This window comes from Panthera uncia, chromosome F2 (genome assembly GCF_023721935.1).
Source record: "Panthera uncia isolate 11264 chromosome F2, Puncia_PCG_1.0, whole genome shotgun sequence".
NCBI classification, from domain to species: Eukaryota; Metazoa; Chordata; class Mammalia; order Carnivora; family Felidae; genus Panthera; species Panthera uncia.
The window spans coordinates 48,564,907-48,585,890 of record NC_064812.1 but is presented as its reverse complement, the minus strand read 5'-3'; the positions used below and the strand labels follow the sequence as shown (position 1 = coordinate 48,585,890).

General features: G+C 34.3%; 1 protein-coding gene across 10 annotated transcripts in view; it reads right to left on the bottom strand.

Annotated features, from left to right (window-relative positions):
• The window catches only part of RMDN1 (regulator of microtubule dynamics 1), a 56,269-nt gene continuing 35,285 nt past the window's right edge, over positions 1-20,984 (bottom strand). For 6 of the 10 annotated variants that reach the window (XM_049633193.1, XM_049633192.1, XM_049633194.1 and 3 more), the window contains 6 exons: positions 9,835-9,924; positions 6,243-6,298; positions 4,650-4,737; positions 3,391-3,421; positions 1,638-1,771; positions 2-1,196 (listed from right to left, as the gene is read on the bottom strand). In XM_049633193.1, coding sequence (XP_049489150.1) covers positions 1,146-1,196; positions 1,638-1,771; positions 3,391-3,421; positions 4,650-4,737; positions 6,243-6,298; positions 9,835-9,924 — 450 coding nt within the window. In that variant the 3' untranslated portion in view covers positions 2-1,145. Of the gene's footprint in view, positions 1,197-1,637; positions 1,772-3,390; positions 3,422-4,649; positions 4,738-6,242; positions 6,299-9,834; positions 9,925-20,984 lie in introns of those variants that run through there. The other 4 variants (XM_049633197.1, XM_049633188.1, XM_049633189.1 and 1 more) reach the window with 4 other exon arrangements.

Below are 20,984 nucleotides of genomic sequence, written 5' to 3'. Positions count from 1 at the left end.
GACATTCTGGGACATTTGAGAAAATCTGAAAATAGCTGGATATTAGATGTTAAAAGAATTACTGTTAACTTTTTGTTGTGATAATGGGTTTTTGTTTAAAGGATGTCCTTATTCTAAGAAAACGCATGCTGAAATATCTAGGGATGAAATATGTTATCTACAATTCCAAAACTTTAGAAATATGTATATATAAATATGTGAATATATACACATATAAGTAAAATATAGCAAAAGATTAGCAACTGGAGATGAAGTTTTCAAGTTCGAACATACACACACATCCTGGTTTTATCGAGGATAACACAGAAACAGCCCCTACTAATAGAGTTTACTTTAACAATACAATTCCCAGATCCTTTGGGGGAAAACCCACCTCTACACATACTTTGGTTTATCTAAGTTACATTCAAGATTATCCTTTTTATAAAACAGTTCTGCAGTGGGGGCATCCCAGCCTCAAGTAGTACTGTCCTATTTAAAACATCTTCATTTCTATTTCACCCTTGAGTTCTGCGTTCCTTTCACATTAGAAAATAGAATTTGGGTTTTGTCTAGTGACAAAAATCAGTCCTCCACTTGAGGGTCTATGTCACATTAAAAGAAACCACTCCCATTTTCCGTCCTCTCCTGACTTGAGTTTTTTCCTTATGCAGGTTGGTTCCAAGATCCATCATTTAACTACTTTATACCAAGAACCCTCAACATCCTAACCTCCTAATTTTCACTGCACCTTCTCTGCAAGATCTCAACTTTGCATCAGTCCAACTTGACAATGCATTCCCCCAATGCCACCTCTTAAACAAAACTTTCTTTTATTGCTGTCCCATTCTGATGTGATCCATCCTCCCTTAGAAGTTTTATATACCACTTTGTATTGTTGGTGTCCTAAGTGCACAATATCTCTGCCTCTGAGCCAGGGAGATGTCCTTACCACTCTTATGGCAATTATTTCTTTTGCCTTGTTACCTGTGAAGAAACTCAGGATTTTGTATATTTAAATTTGTTAAATGGTTACATGAAAGAAACTGAGAAAACAGCCATAGAACACATTTATGGTTTATATATTATTTATGTATTATCTTTGTAATGTGATGAAAAGGCAGTGTTTCTTAGATACTTCATGTACTTTCTTCTCCGACAAATTCTCATTTCTGGTCACTGAAACCTGTAAGCAACTGAGCAGCTTCTGTCTGTATCTAAAATGGAAAAATACACGTTATAAATAAACAGCACAGCATAGATATCAACTTGTGAAATCTAAGTTCATAAAGTGGGCTCTGGTTTGTTTCTAAGAGTTCCCAAAAACCAGGATAGCACATTGTAAAAATAAAATTTAACAGTGACTGGGTAAGACTCTCCCACGTTAATACACATCCGTTGCCTTTTGTTTTAGAAATCTTATTTGATCTGTCATGTATGTCAAACAGGAATAAGGCAGCAAGTAACTCATAACATCTGTTAATAGTAACTAAACATTTGCATACAGAAATTAATGGAAATGTTAATGAACTCACATGTGAAATGAATACTCTTGTTTTCAACAATGTGCATTTAGATAGTTTTTAAAGAAGTTCTTACTTCACGTTTAATAGTGCCTCAATAGAAACCTATCTGCCTTAATTTATTAGAGATGTTACCTGTTTATCCTCCTCTGTGTGTGCTGGATAGTCCTTGGCTTTCATTAGCCAGAAGGCAGCAAGCTTTTTGTTGTGTAACTTCAAATAGGTCTTTCCTAAAAGAAGCAAGTTTTTGCTGTAGAAGTTTGGATCCACTGTACAGAAGAAAGAAAAATTTATTTCAGATGACATACTTGTAGAGGCTTAATTTTTTCAGTCTAAATTCCAATAATAAATTTATGTGGTCAGTAAAAGATTAGGCTAACTCAAATTCTCTTTTGTTCAACTATTCCTATCTCAGAAAAATGCTGGTTAAGTATGATTCATTGTCTACTATATGATGGGAGAAGTAACAGGTAATGGGAGCCTAGGAGGAGCTTCTAAACCAGATATGGTCCTTAAAGAAAGGTTGCTCAGGAGAACTGACCTGTAGAGTAAAACCTGGAGATGACTATAATTATTGAGGATTGTTTTAGCTCTGTAAGACATGACCATGCTTTTTTCTCAACACCCCAAACGCTTATTCCTTTAAGGCTCTAGGTTTTATTTGGCAATTATGCTTCTAAATCCCTCTGAGGAAATTTTATTCCCAAATTCATATTCATGATCTATAGAACTACCACCATAACAGGTTATCAGTGAAAGACAGTAACAGAGCATATCAGAATATATTACTGACATAGTTTAACATGCAGACTCAATTCTTTATAAGAAATGTTTTTTTTTTAAATGCTTTGCTATCAGAAAAGCATCTGAACAAGTCCATATGAGTAGGCTCTCTAATACAGTCTTTAATATTCTTCTGATTAATTTTATAGAAATAAAATTACAGTGGTTTCTTGGGTGTATTTGGTAACATATGCTTATGTCCTTTACTTTTCTAGTTTGTGCTATTAATATTAAAAAGGAAGAACTTAGGATGGGCTGGTGTCAGTTTTGTAGGGCTGGCCATTTCTTCAAAGCAAGAGTGACATGAAACTCTTCACAAAAGAAGACAATATCTGCAACAAAACAAAAACTGGCCTGGTTTAAAAACAAGACGTCTTATTTAAGTTCTATTTGAAAGTTGCTAAAAGAGTAAATCTTAGAAAAAATTTTTTAAAAATGTGATAGTCATTAACTAGACTTACTGTAATCATTTACAACATATACAAGTATTGAATCCTTATGCTGTACACCTGAAACTAACATAATGTAGTATGTCAGTTATGTCTCAATAAAAAAATTTTAAACATTTAAATACATAATAAATGTTCCTAATCAGCTGTATAATCTTGAGTAAGAGAGTTAACATGTCAAAGCCTCCTCTCAAAAGGAAGGTTGAATTACATCAAATAAAGGACCATTCCAGAACTGTAGCTCTAAATTCAGCAGCAACCTACTTCTTACTCAGGTGATCTTTACTGAATAAAGACTAAAAAATATTTGATAATGTCTACTGCAAAAAGAAGTAGATCAGAATAAGTAACATTTTATTTTTAAAATTTCTATTATAGGGGTGGCTCATTCAGTTAAGTGTCCAACTTCAGCTCAGGTCACAATCTCATGGTTCATGAGTTTGTGCCCTACAGCGGGCTCTGTGCTGACAGCTCAGAGCCTGGAGCCTGCTTCAGATTCTGTGTCTCCCTCTCTCTGCCCCTCCCTGGCTCGTACTCTCTTTCTCTCTCTCAAAAATAAACATTTAAAAAATGAGGATTTTAAATAAAAATTTCTATTCTATATAAAGCATTCATACAATTTTAACTGTATTAGTATGTGAAATTAAAAATGTTACCTTGCTCTGCCCTGTGAAAGTAGCCTAAGGCCTGTTAAAAACACAACCCAAACATAATTAAAAGGGTTATAACAGAATCAATATTAAAAAAACTTTTGTTCAAAAGTCAGGAAGTAAATTAAAATATCTTAAAGTCCAATTCATTGACAGTTAATATAGCAAAACTGAACATATTATTAAATCATCGGAGCACAGATTACGGTATATGGACCACTTCAAGTAATAGCTTGATTGCTGTTCAGAACTTGTACCAACCAAGCATCAAGTGCAGAGAGGAAAGATCATCATGTGCAACAGAGCTATTCTGATCTTTTTCTTCTTAAATCATAATAGTCACTACCAGTAAAAACTTGATAAAATCAAAAGCTAAATTTACTCAGTGGTATATAGGTTGTACCAATAAATTTTTAAAACTCCTTTATTACTGAAATTCCAACATAAAATGCTATTGTGAATCTGAAACTCTTAGTTCTTTTTGTTCCACTTCGACCGGTTTTATAATGTATTAACTGATTTCTTAGAAACATAACTAACTTGTTATAGTAGAGCTGACAGTATTTTCTTAGAATATATTCTTTTTAATAGCAGTATTTCCCCACTGTGTTCTAATTTTTCAACTAAATATTTTTACATCAAATTCTACAATATTATTTCCCAGAAGAAAAACATAGCTCCTTGTTATGGTATAGGTATTATGGAAGCTTTTTCAATGGCCTTATCTCCTTACTCTGAAAATTTTAGTGATGTTAACTCAAAATATTTGCCCAGAAATCCCTTTCAAATTTTATTTTTAACAAGGAAGCAAAAGGCCTTGAAAATATAAGAGTATGATCCTTTCAACCCCACTTTTTAAAAAAAGTTACAATTACTCTTTATCTATACAAATACACACTTTCTTCTCCAGGTAAATGGTAGTGTGTAGAACACGTACCTAAAACATGCTGAACAGCAGCTGTTGAATTTCTTGTTCTATTTTATGACTTTTATATGGTATATAGGTTTCAGATAGAAAATGATAAATTTTAGCCATGAGCTATTATAGCTAACAACATACCAGAGTCATCAGCCACTCACCTAAAGAAAAAAAACCACTCACCAGTCATAGATTATAAGTTTTAAGCCTTTGTGATAAGATAGTTGAATTGGATGGTTAGAAACGTGCTCAAATGCCTCACTGATCAGAGCTCCAGATCTGGACACTGTAGAATGGCACTGCAGTTAGGAAACCAGTACTAACTTAATAAAGGACAGCACACTACCTCCTCATAGGTGGAACTAGGAGGAGTTGCAAACAGCATTTTAGCAATTCTTCTTTGATACCAAGGCATTTCAGCAAATGTATAACACCTACAGAGAAATAAAATAACATCTATATATCTGAAATTCACCTTTTTTTTCTCTTAAGAAAACTAAGCATCTTAACATATAAAATGTATCTTCTCCTGTTGTAGGTTTAAATAATTTGTACTTTACATAATAATATCCAGTAGGTTAATATGCCTACTAAATTACCCAGAGACTGGTTTATATTGATCCATCAATTAAAGTATATTTTGTGATTAATATAAATAGTAAGCAATAGTACTAGTAATGATAACAGCATATATCATTCATCACTAAGTGCTCACTTTGTTTCAGGTGCTAGGTGATTATCTCTCATCCACTCCTTACAAGGACTAAATGAGTTTGGGTCATTACCCCTATTTTTTGCATTAGAAAGACTAACTCAGAGAAGTTTTTAAAAAACTGACAAAACCATGGGGTGACTGGGTGGCTCAGTGGCTTAGGTCATGATCTTGCGGTCTGTGGGTTCGAGCCCCACATTGGACTCTGTGCTGATGGCTTAGAGCCTGGAGTCAGCTTCAGATTCTCTGTCTCCCTTTCTCTCTGCCCCTCTCCTGCTCACGATCTGTCTCCCTCAAAAATAAACATTAAAAAAATTTTTAATTAAAATAAAATGACAAAACCAACATGATATGCATAAATAACAATGACAAAACACAACTTAAGCCTACCTATTTGAAAGAGTGAAGCAAATGATTAACATCCAAAGATCTTGACAACTTTCTGATAGAAGTAGGGAAAAAAGTGCTAGATCTCTGACTATGGTCTGAATTCCTTGAGGTAGACTTGTATCTCATTCATGTTTACTCCCTAGCATCTGACTTAGTGACTGTCTCTCCATTATTATTAGTCCTCAGAAAGCGTTTTGTTAGTTTAATATGGCCCTGAAGGATATTTAACTCTTTTTTAAGAGTCTGATACAAGGTTTTTTACACCAAAAAGAAGACAATAAAATATTCAGATCTGCAGACTACACCCAAAGAAAACATGGCAAACCTGTCTCAAGAAAGACTCTTAAATCAGCAAGCATGTAAACAGATTGGTGTATGCTCATACCAGCAAAATAATGTTATACATTGGATAAATGGAAAGATACTAAAAGTCAAAATTATATTGTTGTTAAGATGAATCAGACTGTATTTTATACACTTTGAAGATGCAAAGACTCTCTTAGAGCATCAAACTGTATTGCTACATAATTAGATGAATCCAATTTCATTGGATAAAAATAATCTTTCCCAACAAAAGGAATTTCAAAGTCTAGCAAGAAGTTTTAACGCCTTTTTCATCTTAATATTTACTTCTAAGTGATCTGAATAACAATGGTTAACACAATTACAATCAAATTTAGTATTTTCTAACAATACATCACAACTGCTAGTTAATATAATGAACTAAATACTCATGAATGTCAAATACTTTTAAATATTTTACATCTTGGTTTCATATACTACAAAATAAGATCATACTAAATACCACTGAAATATTTACTTAAGAAATTTTCTTACCAAATACCCATAAGGTGAATGGAGGTAGCATCTTTTGGGTTCAGTTCAATTGCTTTCTAACAAGAAAGGAGAAGGTCAATCATATCTGTGCTCTAAACACAAATAAATAATGCTTGTGTTTCAGCAAGCATAAAGCCATGATGTAAAAAAGTTTTTTGGCAACCCTGCATTTCAATCCTTCTAGGATAATGAATATCAGCTTTCTCCCTCTTGATTCTTTAATTTGGTTAATAAATTCATTTCAATACACTGTTAATGACTTGTATTAAAGGTTCTGTTTTATAAAGTTTGGCAATAAATCCTGACAGGATTTATCAATATGAGAAAAAACATGAAATCTATAAACAATCTCATTTTGAAAACTATAGCTCTCAATGTTTCTTCTAGATAAGAAAAGGAAGTTATTTTTGGCAAGTTCTATATGAATATTGCATTAAATAGCATTATTTCCTAAAATAAGAAAAAAGTTACATAATAATTTTACAAAGTCTCTTCTTGTATTTAGAATTTATTCAACCTCCCCATTTATCCTTAACAAAGGAAAAATGCTATTTAGTCACAGAATTTATTAGTAAAATAATTATATGCAATGTAAAATACATTGATAAAATCTCCCTAATTTCTATTTACTATGTGAAAGTCCTATGTGAATTAATGTAAAGCATAAACTACAGATTAACCCAACTATTCCTTTTTTCAATTACTTTGTTGAACACCACTAAGAATATCTCAGATTAATGTTAATCCTATTAAAAATAAAAGACCCTTGTTAAAAAATTGAGACCTTCTATTTTATGCTTTTCAGTAAACCCACATTTTCACTTTCAGTTAGTAATTATGAGATACGCATTTTAAAATGTTTGTAACTGGTTATCAATGTGAGCTCTGAAGCCAAGACTGACAGAATTTAAATCACAGCTCAGTGACTTCTACCTTTTTGACCTTGGCAAGTTCTCTCTTCTTGCCAGGCCTGAGTTTGCTGTTTTATAGAATTGAGAGAATAATATACCTACTTTATAGGGTTGTGGTGAAAAATTAAATGAGCAAGTAATAGAAGGTACTTAACACAGTAATATCTTCTATCACCAACATCATTATTAATTTTACTTGTCAAAAGTATCAATTTACTACTGACATTGATTAATGGAAGCAGAAGTAATACCTAGAATAAGGCTGAGTAGGACTTAGAAATCTTGCTTCAATAATATGGGTAAGAATCAGCACTGACCTTATTTTACTTTTCCACTAAATATAGTAATATGATTTATAGCAAAATATGTTTTAAAGTATACACAACTTAGGGGCACCTGGATGGCTCAGTCAGTTAAGTGTCCGACTTTGGCTCAGGTCATGATCTCACAGTTCATGGGTTCAAGCCCTGAGTTAGGCTCTGTGCTGACAGCTTAGAGCCTGGAGCCTGCTTCAGATTCTGTGTGTCACTCTGTCCCTCCCCTGCTCATGCCCTCTCTCACTCTCTCTCAAAATAAATAAATTAAAAAAGAAAAGTATACACAACTTATACACTAACCATCCTTTCCTAACTGGAGTTCCACTGGAAAATTAAGCCCTACAAAAAATTATATGAATAACTAACTTTCTCCAATCTACCAAGAATGGTATAGAGCTAGTACCATTCTAGATGCAAGGGAGAAAAGTTAACTCGTAACATACAATGGATGCCTAGGGGAATTTAATTTTCTTACAGGAGGGGTTGAGAGGGACTACTCTCAAGTAAATTACCCTTTCTTTTATAATTCTTCCTGCCATTAGTTGAAGTGTTTTTAAAAAACCATCCAAAGATAGGAGTGCCTGATTGGCTCAGTCAGTGGAGCATGCAACTCTTGATCTTGGGGGCTGTGAGTTCAAGCCTCATGTTGGGTGTAGAGATTGCTTAAAATAAAATCTTTAAAACAACAACAATCCAAAGACAGTAATTCCTTATGGCTTTGGATATAATAATGGAATTAGAAATAATAGTATAAATGATCTTTTTAGTATGTAAATACTAAACATTATTTTTTATTTTTTTTTAACGTTTATTTATTTTTGAGACAGAGAGAGACAGAGCATGAACAGGGGAGGGGCAGAGAGAGAGGGAGACACAGAATCCGAAACAGGCTCCAGGCTCTGAGCTGTCAGCACAGAGCCTGACGTGGGGCTCGAACTCACGGACTGCGAGATCGTGACCTGAGCCGAAGTCGGCCGCTTAACCGACTGAGCCACCCAGGCGCCCCAACATTATTATTTTTTAAATATACTTACACACACATGAAACTTGCAATGCATCATTTTTAAAAAATATAGCCTTTTCTGTTTCCATTAATACAATTTTCTGCAATTTTTCATTTTTCATATTGAAGTTATTTGTCACATATTTCTACATCATATAGCACAGAATAATTTAGGCAATTTTTTTTTAATGCCACTGAGCAAACTATGGCATTTCACCGAATCTAAGATACTGTGAAAGTTACAATATATCATTATTATATGTACCACTAAAAAGAAAAAAAGCACTGCCAATTATAGGATACCATTGATTATATAATATAATCTGATTTTAAAGTTCTTAAAATGTGAAAAATGTTGCATATTATTAAATGGAAATATATATGTATATATATATGCATACACACACATACACGTGTGTGTGTGTGTATATATATATACTATCGATGTCTGAATAAAAAGCTAGGACTCCTGACTCCTAGCTTTTCTACTACCCATTATATAAATTATGAATTGAGACTATAACTATAAAATTCAGAAAGGCTAGTAAAGAGCTTATCTAACATTCTCCCCATGTATGTTTCCATCATATTCTCTTCCTTTGCATTTTTACAATGGTCTAAAATATCACAAGAGAAATATGCTGGGTTTTTAGTGTCAGTTTTTTGGGAGTTTTTTGTTTAGTTTTGCTTAGGACAATGAAGTAGTGTTTATGCGCATCATAAAAAATACAAACTCCTAGAAAATATCTGACACCTAACAAAGAGCTTACTATAAAATAAGTAACTGGAAATATTAAAACACAAAATACCCACACAGAGATAATACTGTTAACAGTACTATTACTATTGGGTTTGTCAATTGTGTTAGATTGTTAGACTAGACCACACCTCTGGGTATTCAGGACCTATATAGCACCCTCTCACAAACTCTTGTCTTGGCCACATGACTTGTTTAGGTCCACAGGACTTTACTAAGTGTGATACAAAACAGAAGCCTGATAAAAGTTTCCACACTGGAATTTTACCTGGAATGCTCATTCTTGGAAGCCAGCTACCATGCTATAAAGAAACTTGGGCTAGACTACTAAATAATATAAAGAAAAGTGGAGACAAACAGTCACTAACAGGATATCGTGCGCATTCCCGTCCCAGCTGAAGACAAGAGGTGAACACAGCTATCTAAATGATCTCAGTTACACCAAACAGATCAAAGCACCACTACAGAGTAAACCCACAAAATTTTGAGAAATAAGCTGTCACTCCTTTAGGTCTCTAAATTTTAGATGGTTTGCTATACAGCAATAAATAAGTGAAACAGAAATCTATTAAAAAAAGTAATGACTTTTAAAATTCATCAGTACCTCAAAATGCTCCTTGATAATGTAAGCATTTGCAATTTTAGCCTTGATGCCTTCATAATCTCCAACATCACTAATACAGATTGCATACCACTAAAAATAGAAGGAAAAAAACCATATAAGAATAATAATACCCGACTAATACTCCACTCAATACAAGGTAAAACTGAATATTTATTCCTCAATAGTCATTCTCATTCAACAAAAACTTAGCATAAAAACTGAATAAAATATACTGTCATATACAAAGGAAAGTAGACATGGCCCTTAAGGAACTCAAGGACAGGACGTGTCTATAGAGAACTATAATACAAGGTAAAGAATACAGAATCTCTAAGGAAGTTATCAACACAATGAGGAGACAATGATTCATGTTTATAACCAGAGTATAAATTTTTAAAAATTTGCAATTGAATAACTATCATTTTATTTTCTCATCCTCTTTTCTACAAGCTGCTTCTTCTCCCACATCTGCACGGTTCTAGTAATAAGAGCCACATCTGTCAATTGTGATGTTGTCCCCATAGCCACAGATGGGACAACAGACCCAAACTGAGACAATCTGAGTTTTGTCCCTAAGGACTAAATACAAAATATCCAAGCTTCATAAATTCAAGTGCTGTAGAAAGTCACAAGATGTAGAATGAGAAAAAGAGTCTACAGAGAAAAAGATGTGCAGGTAACAGCAAAGAGATAATATAAACCTCAGAGCAATCAAGCCAGGTTTTCCTGAACCAAAAACACCCTGCCTTTAGGTTTTATTAGAAACAGTAGTTTCTAATAAACCGCCCCTCCATTTTTATTTGAGCTTATTTCTGTGGGGTTTTAAGAATTATAACCACAAAGATTTTAATTAAAACAAACTTCTGTTTAAATCTATTCTCTGCCAAAATCTTGGTAAGTTTATTGAAACTTAAAAAGTATAACTTAAAACACAATATAATTTGTGCACGTGTGCGCACACACACACACAGACACACACACACACACACACACACACACACACACACACACACACACACCTCTATAGGCTATGCTCACTTAATCTCCACGGAGAGTTACCCAGCTGCCTAAATCCAGGGGACTAGGTGGTTACACAGGGTTTCAAATTTGCTGTTCTGATCTCCCACATAACAGGACTCTGGATAAAAACACCTTCTCTTATGTATCTCACTATCTTCTATATGCAAAACAAACATAAGCTTATGGATGAATCCTAAACATTCTTCCCTGATTAGACTGGCAGTATTTTGAGATTTTTGACATATGTTAAAGATATACTACGATAATAGCACAAAGAGCAGTTATTAACATATGAAGTGCTATATCACTTGATGTGGACTGTAAGTTAAAGATGTATGCTATAAACCTTAAAGCAACCACTAAACAACATGACACAGAGTTATAGCCATTAAGTCAATGAAATAAATAAAATGGAATCCAAAAAATTATCAATAAAAAAGGCAGAAAAAGAAGATGAACAGATGGAACAAATAGAAAGATAGGAAATTTAAACCCCAAAATATCATTAATCACATTAAATGTAAATGGTCCAAACCCCAAATGAAAAGCAGACTGCCAAATTGGATTAAAATTAACAAAAACTAAGAGTGACATAAGTGAAAAAGGCAAAGTAAAGAACTCTGAATTCTGCTTCTCCATAAAAGCACTGAAAAAAAAAAATGAGCAACAACTATCAAAATCAACTTATTTTTGGAACTCTGAAATTAACCTAAGGCTTGAGGTGACCTGGGAATGCTTATCCAAAGTATCAGATTATTCCTAATGAGAATAGTGAATTCTGTGCTGTTTTATCATCCCACACTCCCAATCTCAGCAAGAGCTATTAAACAGTACCCACCCCCCCATCCCCCGCCATTCCCAATACCTGAGGGTACAGAACAGATCTCACTCATGGAGAATTGTAATCTTTGTTCTGACTTGTTTGGTGGCTCCTTGGAAGACTGGCCTTGTACATATTTCACCTAACTTGAAAAGGCCCTAGTTATAAAACTGTCTCTGGGGTGCCAGAGCAGGGGGGGGCATTTGCTGAAAACATTTATAAACTCGTATCTTAGATTGCTGCTGTCTCCAGCAAATAAACTAATGAAAAGCTAGGGAGGAAAGGCTAGGTAAAGAGATGTCCCTAAGGGTGCTGGAAAGGTTCAATAAAGAAAAGCCAAAAGATGGGGCACCTGGGTGGCTCAGTCGGTTAAGCATCTGACTTTGGCTCAGGTCATGATCTCGCAGTCTGTGAGTTCAAGCCCGCGTCAGGCTCTGTGCTGACAGCTCAGAGCCTGGAGCCTGCTTCAGATTCTGTGTCTCCCTCTCTCTCTGCCCCTTCCCCGCTCATGCTCTGTCTGTCAAATAAACATTTGTCTCTCTGTTAAATAAACATAGAAAGAAAGAAAGAAAGAAAGAAAGAAAGAAAGAAAGAAAGAAGACCCAAAAGAATATTTCATGACATACGAAAATTATATTGAATTCAAATATCAGTGCTCACAAATAAAGCTTTACTACAACACAGTCACACTCACCACTTATGAATTGACTGGCTTTGCTCAACAATGGCAGGGTTGAATTGTGATAAGAGATCATATGTAATATTTTAACTGATTCTTACTGCTGCTCCATACACTGTAAATCACAGTGATAGTGTTATAACCTGAAAGCATTTGGAGTGCCACGCATACTCCATACCATGACACTTTATTACCAATGCATAGGTCAAAGGAAGATAAAATGGACTTCAAATGTCATGCTTTGAAAGCATCATGGAATGTGAATTATTTTGTTATTGAATTAAATAGCAAAACATTTTGCTAATTATGCAATAACACCATAGCCAAAAACAAAAACAAAAAGCTTAGGAAAGATCTGAGAAGGCCCTGAGCTTAAGGCTCTTCACATATTGAAAGTGAAAGCCAAGGCACAGTTTAAAACTGCCCAGCTAAGGGCTAATGGTATGTCCCAACACATACAGAGAGCCCCATGACCAAGAATGGAAAGCATTTTGGCTCCAAACATTTTATAAAATGTCTGCCCAATCATTTGGTGACCACTAAACTAAGAGAACAGAGACTTCTGTGGCTACATATAACAAAGAACACAGACTTTACAGAATCTGGTCAAGAAGTTACAAGAAAAACAACACAACCACCTGGCTGGTTCAATCGGTAGAGCATGCAACCCTTGATCTTAGGGTTGTTTGAGCCCCATGCTGTGTGTAGAGATTACTTAAAACAAAATCTTAGAAAAAAGAAAAAAACAACACATACTAAAAGCAGCAACAACAAATTCTGGGAAAGGAGAGAACCTGATTTCCAGATTTACCGTATTATAATAGTTAACATGTCCAGTTTTCAACAAAAAAATTACAGGGCATGCAAAACATAAGAATATATAACCCACATACAGGAGGAAAAAAATCAAAGGAAGCTAGCTATGCCTGAAGAAGCCCAGATGTTGGGCTTCCTAGACTTTATGTATGTTCAACAAGGAAATTATGTGTGAAGAACTAAAGTATACTAAGAACAATGTCTCATTAAATAGAGAATTATCAATAAAGAAGCAGAGATTATAAAATGGAACCAAACATATACTTTGAAGGTGGGAAGTACAATAAATGGAATAAAAAATTCACAACATTGAATTAAGGGCTCAAAAGTGGATGTAGACAGAAGAAAGAATTAGCTAATTTGAAGGTATCAGGTCAATTAAGATTACACTCTATGAGAAACAGAAAGTAAAAAGAAAGAAGAAAAATGAACACAGACTCAGAGGCCTGTGAGACACCCACATATCTACCAAAATACACGTAAGAGGAGTCCCAGTAGGAGAGAAGAGGAGAGAAAGGGAGTAGAATGAATACTTAAAAACATAAATGCCAAAGACTTCTCTACTTTGATGAAAACAAAGAACCCCAAATAAGATAAATTTAAGAGATCCACAACCAGAAACAGCAGAATCAAACTGTCAAAGATAAAAAAACAGATGATCTGGAAAATAGGAGAGAAATGACTTGTCATGTACAAAGAGTCCTCAATAAGATTAACAGCCAAATCAGAAACCATGGACACCTGCTTTAGTCTGTTTGTCCTGATAGAACAAAACACTAGAGTGGTCAGCTAAAATAACAGAAATGTTATTACTCATCATTTCTGGAGACTGGGAAGTCCAAGATCAAAATGCTAGCTGACTGTGTCAGAATAAGGGGATGGGAGCAGAGATATATAAGAGCAAAGTTGGTATACTACTGAAATTAAGTTGACATCCAATATGAACTTGGTAATTACAAATGATGATGGTAATGGTATTACTCAGGATAACCATTAAGAGTATAACTCAAAATATACAGTATAAGAAATAAAAGAATGAAAATGGCAAAATAAAATAAATCTATGGAATACTAAATAAAGGACACTAATGGAGGACTTAAGAAACAAAAGATCGAAAACAAATACCAAAATTGCAAAAGAACTTCTTATTGTCAATTACACTTTAAATGTGAATGGGTTAAACTCTCCAATTAAAAGACAAAGATTAGCAGCAGAATGTATTAAAACACATGATTCAACTATATACTGTCTACAATACAATTTAGATTCAGATGTATATATGTATTCAATATACATATATACATATATATATATATGTATATAATATATATGTATTCAAATGTATATACATTTAAAGTAAAACACAGGGAAATTTTAGGGCACCTGGGTGGCTCCGTCACTTAAGCACCTGACTTTGGCTCAGGTCATGATAGTCTGTGGGTTTGAGCCCTGCATTGGGCTCTATGCTGCAGCTCAGAGCCTGCTTCAGATTCTGTGTTTCCCTCTCTTTCTACCCCTCCCCAGCTTGTGTTCTCTCTCCCTCTTTCCAAAATAAATGAACAGTAAAAAAAACAAAAAACAGGGAAGTTTAGCACATAAACTGTACTCACAAGAAAGCTGAAGTGATATACTAATTAGAATTAGATAATGATCTAATATCAGACAAAACAGACTTTAGAATCAAACTGTTACATGAGAGACAAAGAAAAACAGTATCAAGAACATATAACAATTATAAACAAATATATGTAGAAAGAGACAATTCAACCATAATAGTTGGGGACTTCAATACTCCACTTCCAAGACTGGATAGAACTAGTCAAAAATCATCAAATTAGTTCTAGGAAAAAATCATCAAATAGAAGACTCAAACAATACTATATGCTAATTAGACCTAGCTAGCATACATGTACAGAACACTCTACCCAACACCGTATTCTTCTCAATTCACATGGAATATTTTCCAGGATAGACAAGATACTAGGCCATAAAAAAGCCTCAAATTTTAAAAGACAGAAACCAAAGTATGTTCTCTGACCACAGTAAAATGAAAATGGAAATTAATAAAAGAAGGAAATTTGGATGATTCACAATTATGTGGAAATTAAAAAAACACATTCCCAAATAACACATTCAAATAAGAAATCACAAGAAAAAATTTTAAATTCCCTAAGAACAAAAACAACACAACATAACAAAATTTGTGGGATTTAGCAAAATTGTATTCAGAGGGAAACTTATAGCTGTAAATGGTTACCTTAAAGAAAGATATCAAGATGTGGCTGGGTGTCTCAGTTGGTTAAGCATCCCACTCTTGATTTTGGCTCAGGTCATGATCCTGTAGTTTGTGGGTTTGGGAGCCTGCCTGGGATTCTTTCTCTCCCTGTCTTATACCCCTCCCCTGCTCAATCTCACATGCTCTCTCTCAAAATAAAAAAACTTAAGAAAAAAAATAAAAAATATATATTTAAAAAAATCAAGTCAATAATCTAACCTTATACTTTAAGAAACTGGATAAAGAAGGGGCACCTGGGTGGCTCAGTCAGTTGAATTCCCAACTCTTGATTTTGGCTCAGGTCATGATCACAGGATCATGGCTGTGAGCCCCATGTCCAGCTCCGCACTTAGCATGGTGCCTGCTTAAGATTCTCTCTCTCTCTTCCCCTGCTCCCCTCCCCTGCTCACACACTCTCTAAAATTTAAAAAAAAAAAAAAAAACCTAGAAAAAGAAGAGCAAATTAACCTAAAGTAAACAGAAGGAAGGGAATAATAAAGATTAGAGTGGAGATAAATAAAATAAAGAATAGGAAAAATGGAGAAGAGCAGCAAAACCAAGTTAATTTTCTGAAAAGATCAACAAAATTTATAAACTTTTAGCTAGACATAATAAGAGAACAAAAGTTAAATTACTAAAATCAGGAGTCAAAGAGGGCATACATTACTACTAACCTCAGTAATAAATCTAGGAATAAAAAAGATTATAAAGGAATAGTAGCAACAATCATATGGCAACAGATTAATTGACCTAGAAAACCTGAAAAATTCCTAGAAACAACAATCCAACTGATGTAAGAATAAGCAAAAAATCCGAATAAATGAATAATAAGTAGTAATAAAGAGTTAGTAATCAAAAGAATTTCCAACAAAGCGAAGGCCAGGACCAGATGGCTTCACTAGTGAATTCTACCAAATGTTTAAAAAGAATTAACACCAAGCTTCTATCAATTCTTCCAAAAAACAAAAAAAAAACAAAAAAACCCAGAAAAAGTGAACATGCCTCTAAGTATTCTATGACACCAGTGTTACTTTGATATCAAAACCATCACAAAACATCACAACAAAAGAAACCTAATATAGTTGCAAAAACTGTCAGTAAAATACTAGCAAACCAAATTCAGTAGATCATTAAAAAAAATCATTCACGACGATCAAGTGGGATTTATCCCTGGGATGCAAAAACAATTCAACATACACAAATCAATCAAAGTGATGTATCACATTAACAGAAAGAAAAGAATCATATTTTAATACATGCAGAAAAAGAATCTGACAAAATTCAATATCCCTTCATAATAAAAAAAAAAAAAACAAACTCCTAACAAGTTGAATTAGACATAGAAGGAACATATCTCAACATAATAAAGACCATACGTGATAAACCACAGCTAACATCATACTCAATGATGAAAGGCTTAAGATGTCCTCTAAGATCAAGAATAAGACAAGGGTACCCACTTTTACCACTCCTATTCAACACAGTACTTGAAGTCCTACCCAGAGCAATCAGGCAAGAAAAAGAAATAAAAGGTATCAAAATTGGAAAGGAAGAAGTAGAATGTCTCTATTTGTACATGACATGATTCTATATATAGAAAGTTGTAAAGATGCAACCAAATTCAAACAAAAATCTGTTTAATCAACAAATTCAGTAAAGTTGCAAGATATAAATTTAACATGTAAATATCAGTAGCATTTCTATATGCTAGCAACAAATTTTCTGACAAAGAAATAGATCCCATTTACAAGAGCCTCAAAAACAACCAAATAGGATAAATGTATATAAGAAGGCCAAAGATTTCTACTCTGAAAACTGCAAGACAGTGATGAAAGAAAACAAAGAAGATACAAATAAATTGAAAGGTAATCACTATTTGTGCCCTGGAAGTATTAATATTGTTAAAACGTCAATACCACCAAAATCTGTGTATAGATTCAACACAATCCTCATAAAGATACCAATGGCATTTTTTTACAGATGTAGAAAACAACATACCTAAAATTTATAGGGAACCACAAAGACCCTGAATAGCCAAAGAAATCCTGTGAAAGGAGAAAAAGTATAAAGCTATAGTCATTAAAAGAGCATGGCACTGCATAAAAACAAACAAATGAGTCAGAACTGAGAACCCAGAAATAAACCCAAGACTATACAGTCAACTAATATCTGACAAGGGAGCCCCGAATATTCAATTGAGAAGGACAGACTACAAAAATGGCACTAGGGTTACTGGATATTCACATGTATAAGGAATAAACGTTGCACCACTCACAAAAATTAACTCAAAATAAGTTAAAGGCTTAAATGTAAAACCTGAAACTATGCAACTCCTAAAGAAAACAGGAATAAAGCCTCTTAACATGGGTCTTGGTAACCATTTTTTGGATATGACACCTAAAGCACAGGCAATGAAATAAAAAATAAACAAGTGGGACTACATCAAACTAAAAAGCTTCAGCACAGGAAAAGAAACCATCAACAAAATGAAAAGTGTACCTAACGGGAGAAAATATTTGCAAATGATCTATGTAATAAGGGGTTAATATCTGAATTATAATTCATACAATTACATACAATTTAACAGCAGAAGAAAAATCAGTGCAATTAAAAAGTGGGCAGAGGACCTGAATAGACATTTCTTCAAAGATGATATATTGAGGTGCCTGGGTGGCTCAGTGGGTTGAGCGTCCGACTTCAGCTCAGGTTATGATCTCACAGTTTGTGGGTTCGGGCCCTGTGTCGGGCTCTGTGCTGACAGCTTGCTCAGAGCCTGGAGCCTGCTTCGGATTCTGTGTTTCCTTCTCTCTCTGCCCCTCCCCTGCTCACACTCTGTTTCTGTCTCTCAAAAATAAATAAATGTAAAAAAAAAATTAAAAAAAATTCAAAGATGATATATGAAAGACCAACAGGTGCATGAAAAGATGCTCAACATCACTAGTCATTAAAGAAATGCAAATTAAAATAGCAACGAGGCATCACCTCAAATCTGTTAGAATGGCCATCATCAAAAAGAGATAGAGGCACTTGGGTGGCTCAGATGGTTGAGCATCCTACTCTTGATTTCGGCTCAGGTCATTATCTCACAGTCATGGGATTGAGCCCCACAGAGCCTGCTTGGTATTGTCTCTCTCTCTCTCTCTCTGCCCCTCTCTCTCTCACACGTGCGCTTTCTCTCTCTCTCTCTCTCAAAATAAACTTAAAAAAAAAAAAGGAAATAAATGCTGGCATGGATGTGGAGAAAAGGGAACCCTTATGCACTGTTGGTGGGATTTTAAATTGTTACAGCCCCTATGGAAAACAGTATGAAAGATCCTCAAAAAAAAATTAAAAATAGAATTACCATATGATCCATCATTTCTACTTGGGAATTTATCCCCCCAAAATGAAATTACCTATTTGAAAAGATATCTGTACCTCTATGTTCATAGTAGCATTTACAATAGCCAAGACATAGAAACAACCTAAGTACAGATCCAATAGAAGATGAATAAAGCAGTTGTGTGTGTGTATGTGTATGTGTGTGTATACACATACACAATGAAATATTATTCAGGTATTAAAAAAAAAGGAAATTCTGCCATTTGCAACAACATAGACTCTGAAAGCATTATGCTAAGTGAAATAAAAGTACTGTATGATTTCACTTATATGTGGAATCTTAAAAAACAAACAAAAAAAAGGCATAAGACTTGTGGCTACCAGAGGCGGAAGGTAGGAGAAAGGGGAATTGAAGGAAGATGGTCAAAATGTATAAACTTCTAGTTATAAAATAAATAAGTACAGCTGAAAAACACAAATTTAAACTGTGTGGATCCACTTATGCATGGATTTCTCTTGAGAAGATACAGTGTGAATTTATTTTCCTTATGATTTTTTTTTAGTAATACTTTCTTTTCTGTAATTTACTTCATAGGGAGAATACAGTATATAAGACCTATAACATACAAAATAATGTATTGATTATTTACGTTATCATTAAGGCTTCCAGTCAACAGGTTATTAGAAGTTAAGTTTTTGGAACGTCAAAAGTTTTATGTGGATTTTCAACTGCATAGGGATTAGCATCCCTTGTTGTTCAAGGGTGAACTATATTAGGGATGTAATGTACAACATGAAGACTATAGCTAAACTTGATGTATCATATATAGAGAAGTTGGTAAGAGAGTAAACCCTAAGAGTTCTCATCACAAGGAAAAAATACTTTTCTTTTTTTCTTCTCTTTCCTTTTTACTGCATCTATATTAGAAGATGGACTATCAGCTGAACTGACTGTAGTAATCACTTCACAGTATATGCAATCAAACCATCATGCTATAGACCTTAAACTTACACAGTGATGTATGTCAATTCTTCCTCAATAAAACCAGAGAAAAAGAAAAAACTAAAGACTAGTGTCTCTTATGATATAAAATTCCTCAACAAAATAATGGCAAGCTGAATTCAGCAGCCTATTAAAAGGGTTACACAACATGACCAAGTGAGATTTATCCCAAAATACAAGGTTCATTCACCATACAAAAATCAATTGAGGGAAGATACCACATTAACAGAATGAAGGGGGAAGAAACCAACATGATGATCTCAACAGACACAGAAAAAAGCATCTGACAAATTCCAACACCCTTTCATGATAAAAACACTCCACAAACTAGTTGCTGGAAGGAAACATTCTCAACTGATTAGGAGCATTTATGGAAAGCCCACAGTTAACGTCACAGTTAGTGGTGAAAGCCTAGCAGCTTTCCTCCTACAATCAGGAACAAGACAAAGATATCCGCTTTTGTCACTTCTTCTCATCATTGTACTGGAAGTTCTGGCCAGGAAAACAAAGCAAGATTAAGAAATAAAAGGTGTCCAGGGCGCCTGGGTGGCACAGTCAGTTAGGCATCTGACTTCAGCTCGGGTCATGATCTTGTGGTTTGGGGGTTCGAGCCCCGCATCAGGCTCTGTGCTGACAGCTCAGAGCCTGGAGCCTGCTTCAGATTCTGTGTCTCCCTCTCCTTCTGCCCCTCCCCTGCTCACACTCTGACTCTCTCTGTCTTGCAATAGTAAATAAACGTTAAAAAAAAAAAAAATATATATATATATATAAAAAAAATAAAAGGTGTCCAAATTGTAAAGAAAAAACTAAAACTATGCACAGATAGTTTATTTATATATGACATGGTCATATATAGAAAAATCTTAGGGGTTAGGGAGAGGGGAAAATGGGTGATGGGCATTTTAAGGGCACTTGCTGGGATGAGCACTGCATGTTGTATGTAAGCAATGGATCACAGGAATCTACCCCCAAAACCAAAAGCATATGGTACACACTGTATGTTAGCCAACTGGACCATAAATTCTATTAAAAAAATAATAATAAAATTATTTTTATTGATCACAAACTGAATTAATATTTTGGCTATATTGGGTTAAATTATTAAAATTTATTTTTCCTTTCACTTTTTAAAAAGAAAAGAAAAAAGAAAAACCCTAAATAGGGGCACCTGGGTGGCTAAGTTAGTTGAGTGTCCAACTCTTGATTTCGGTTCAGG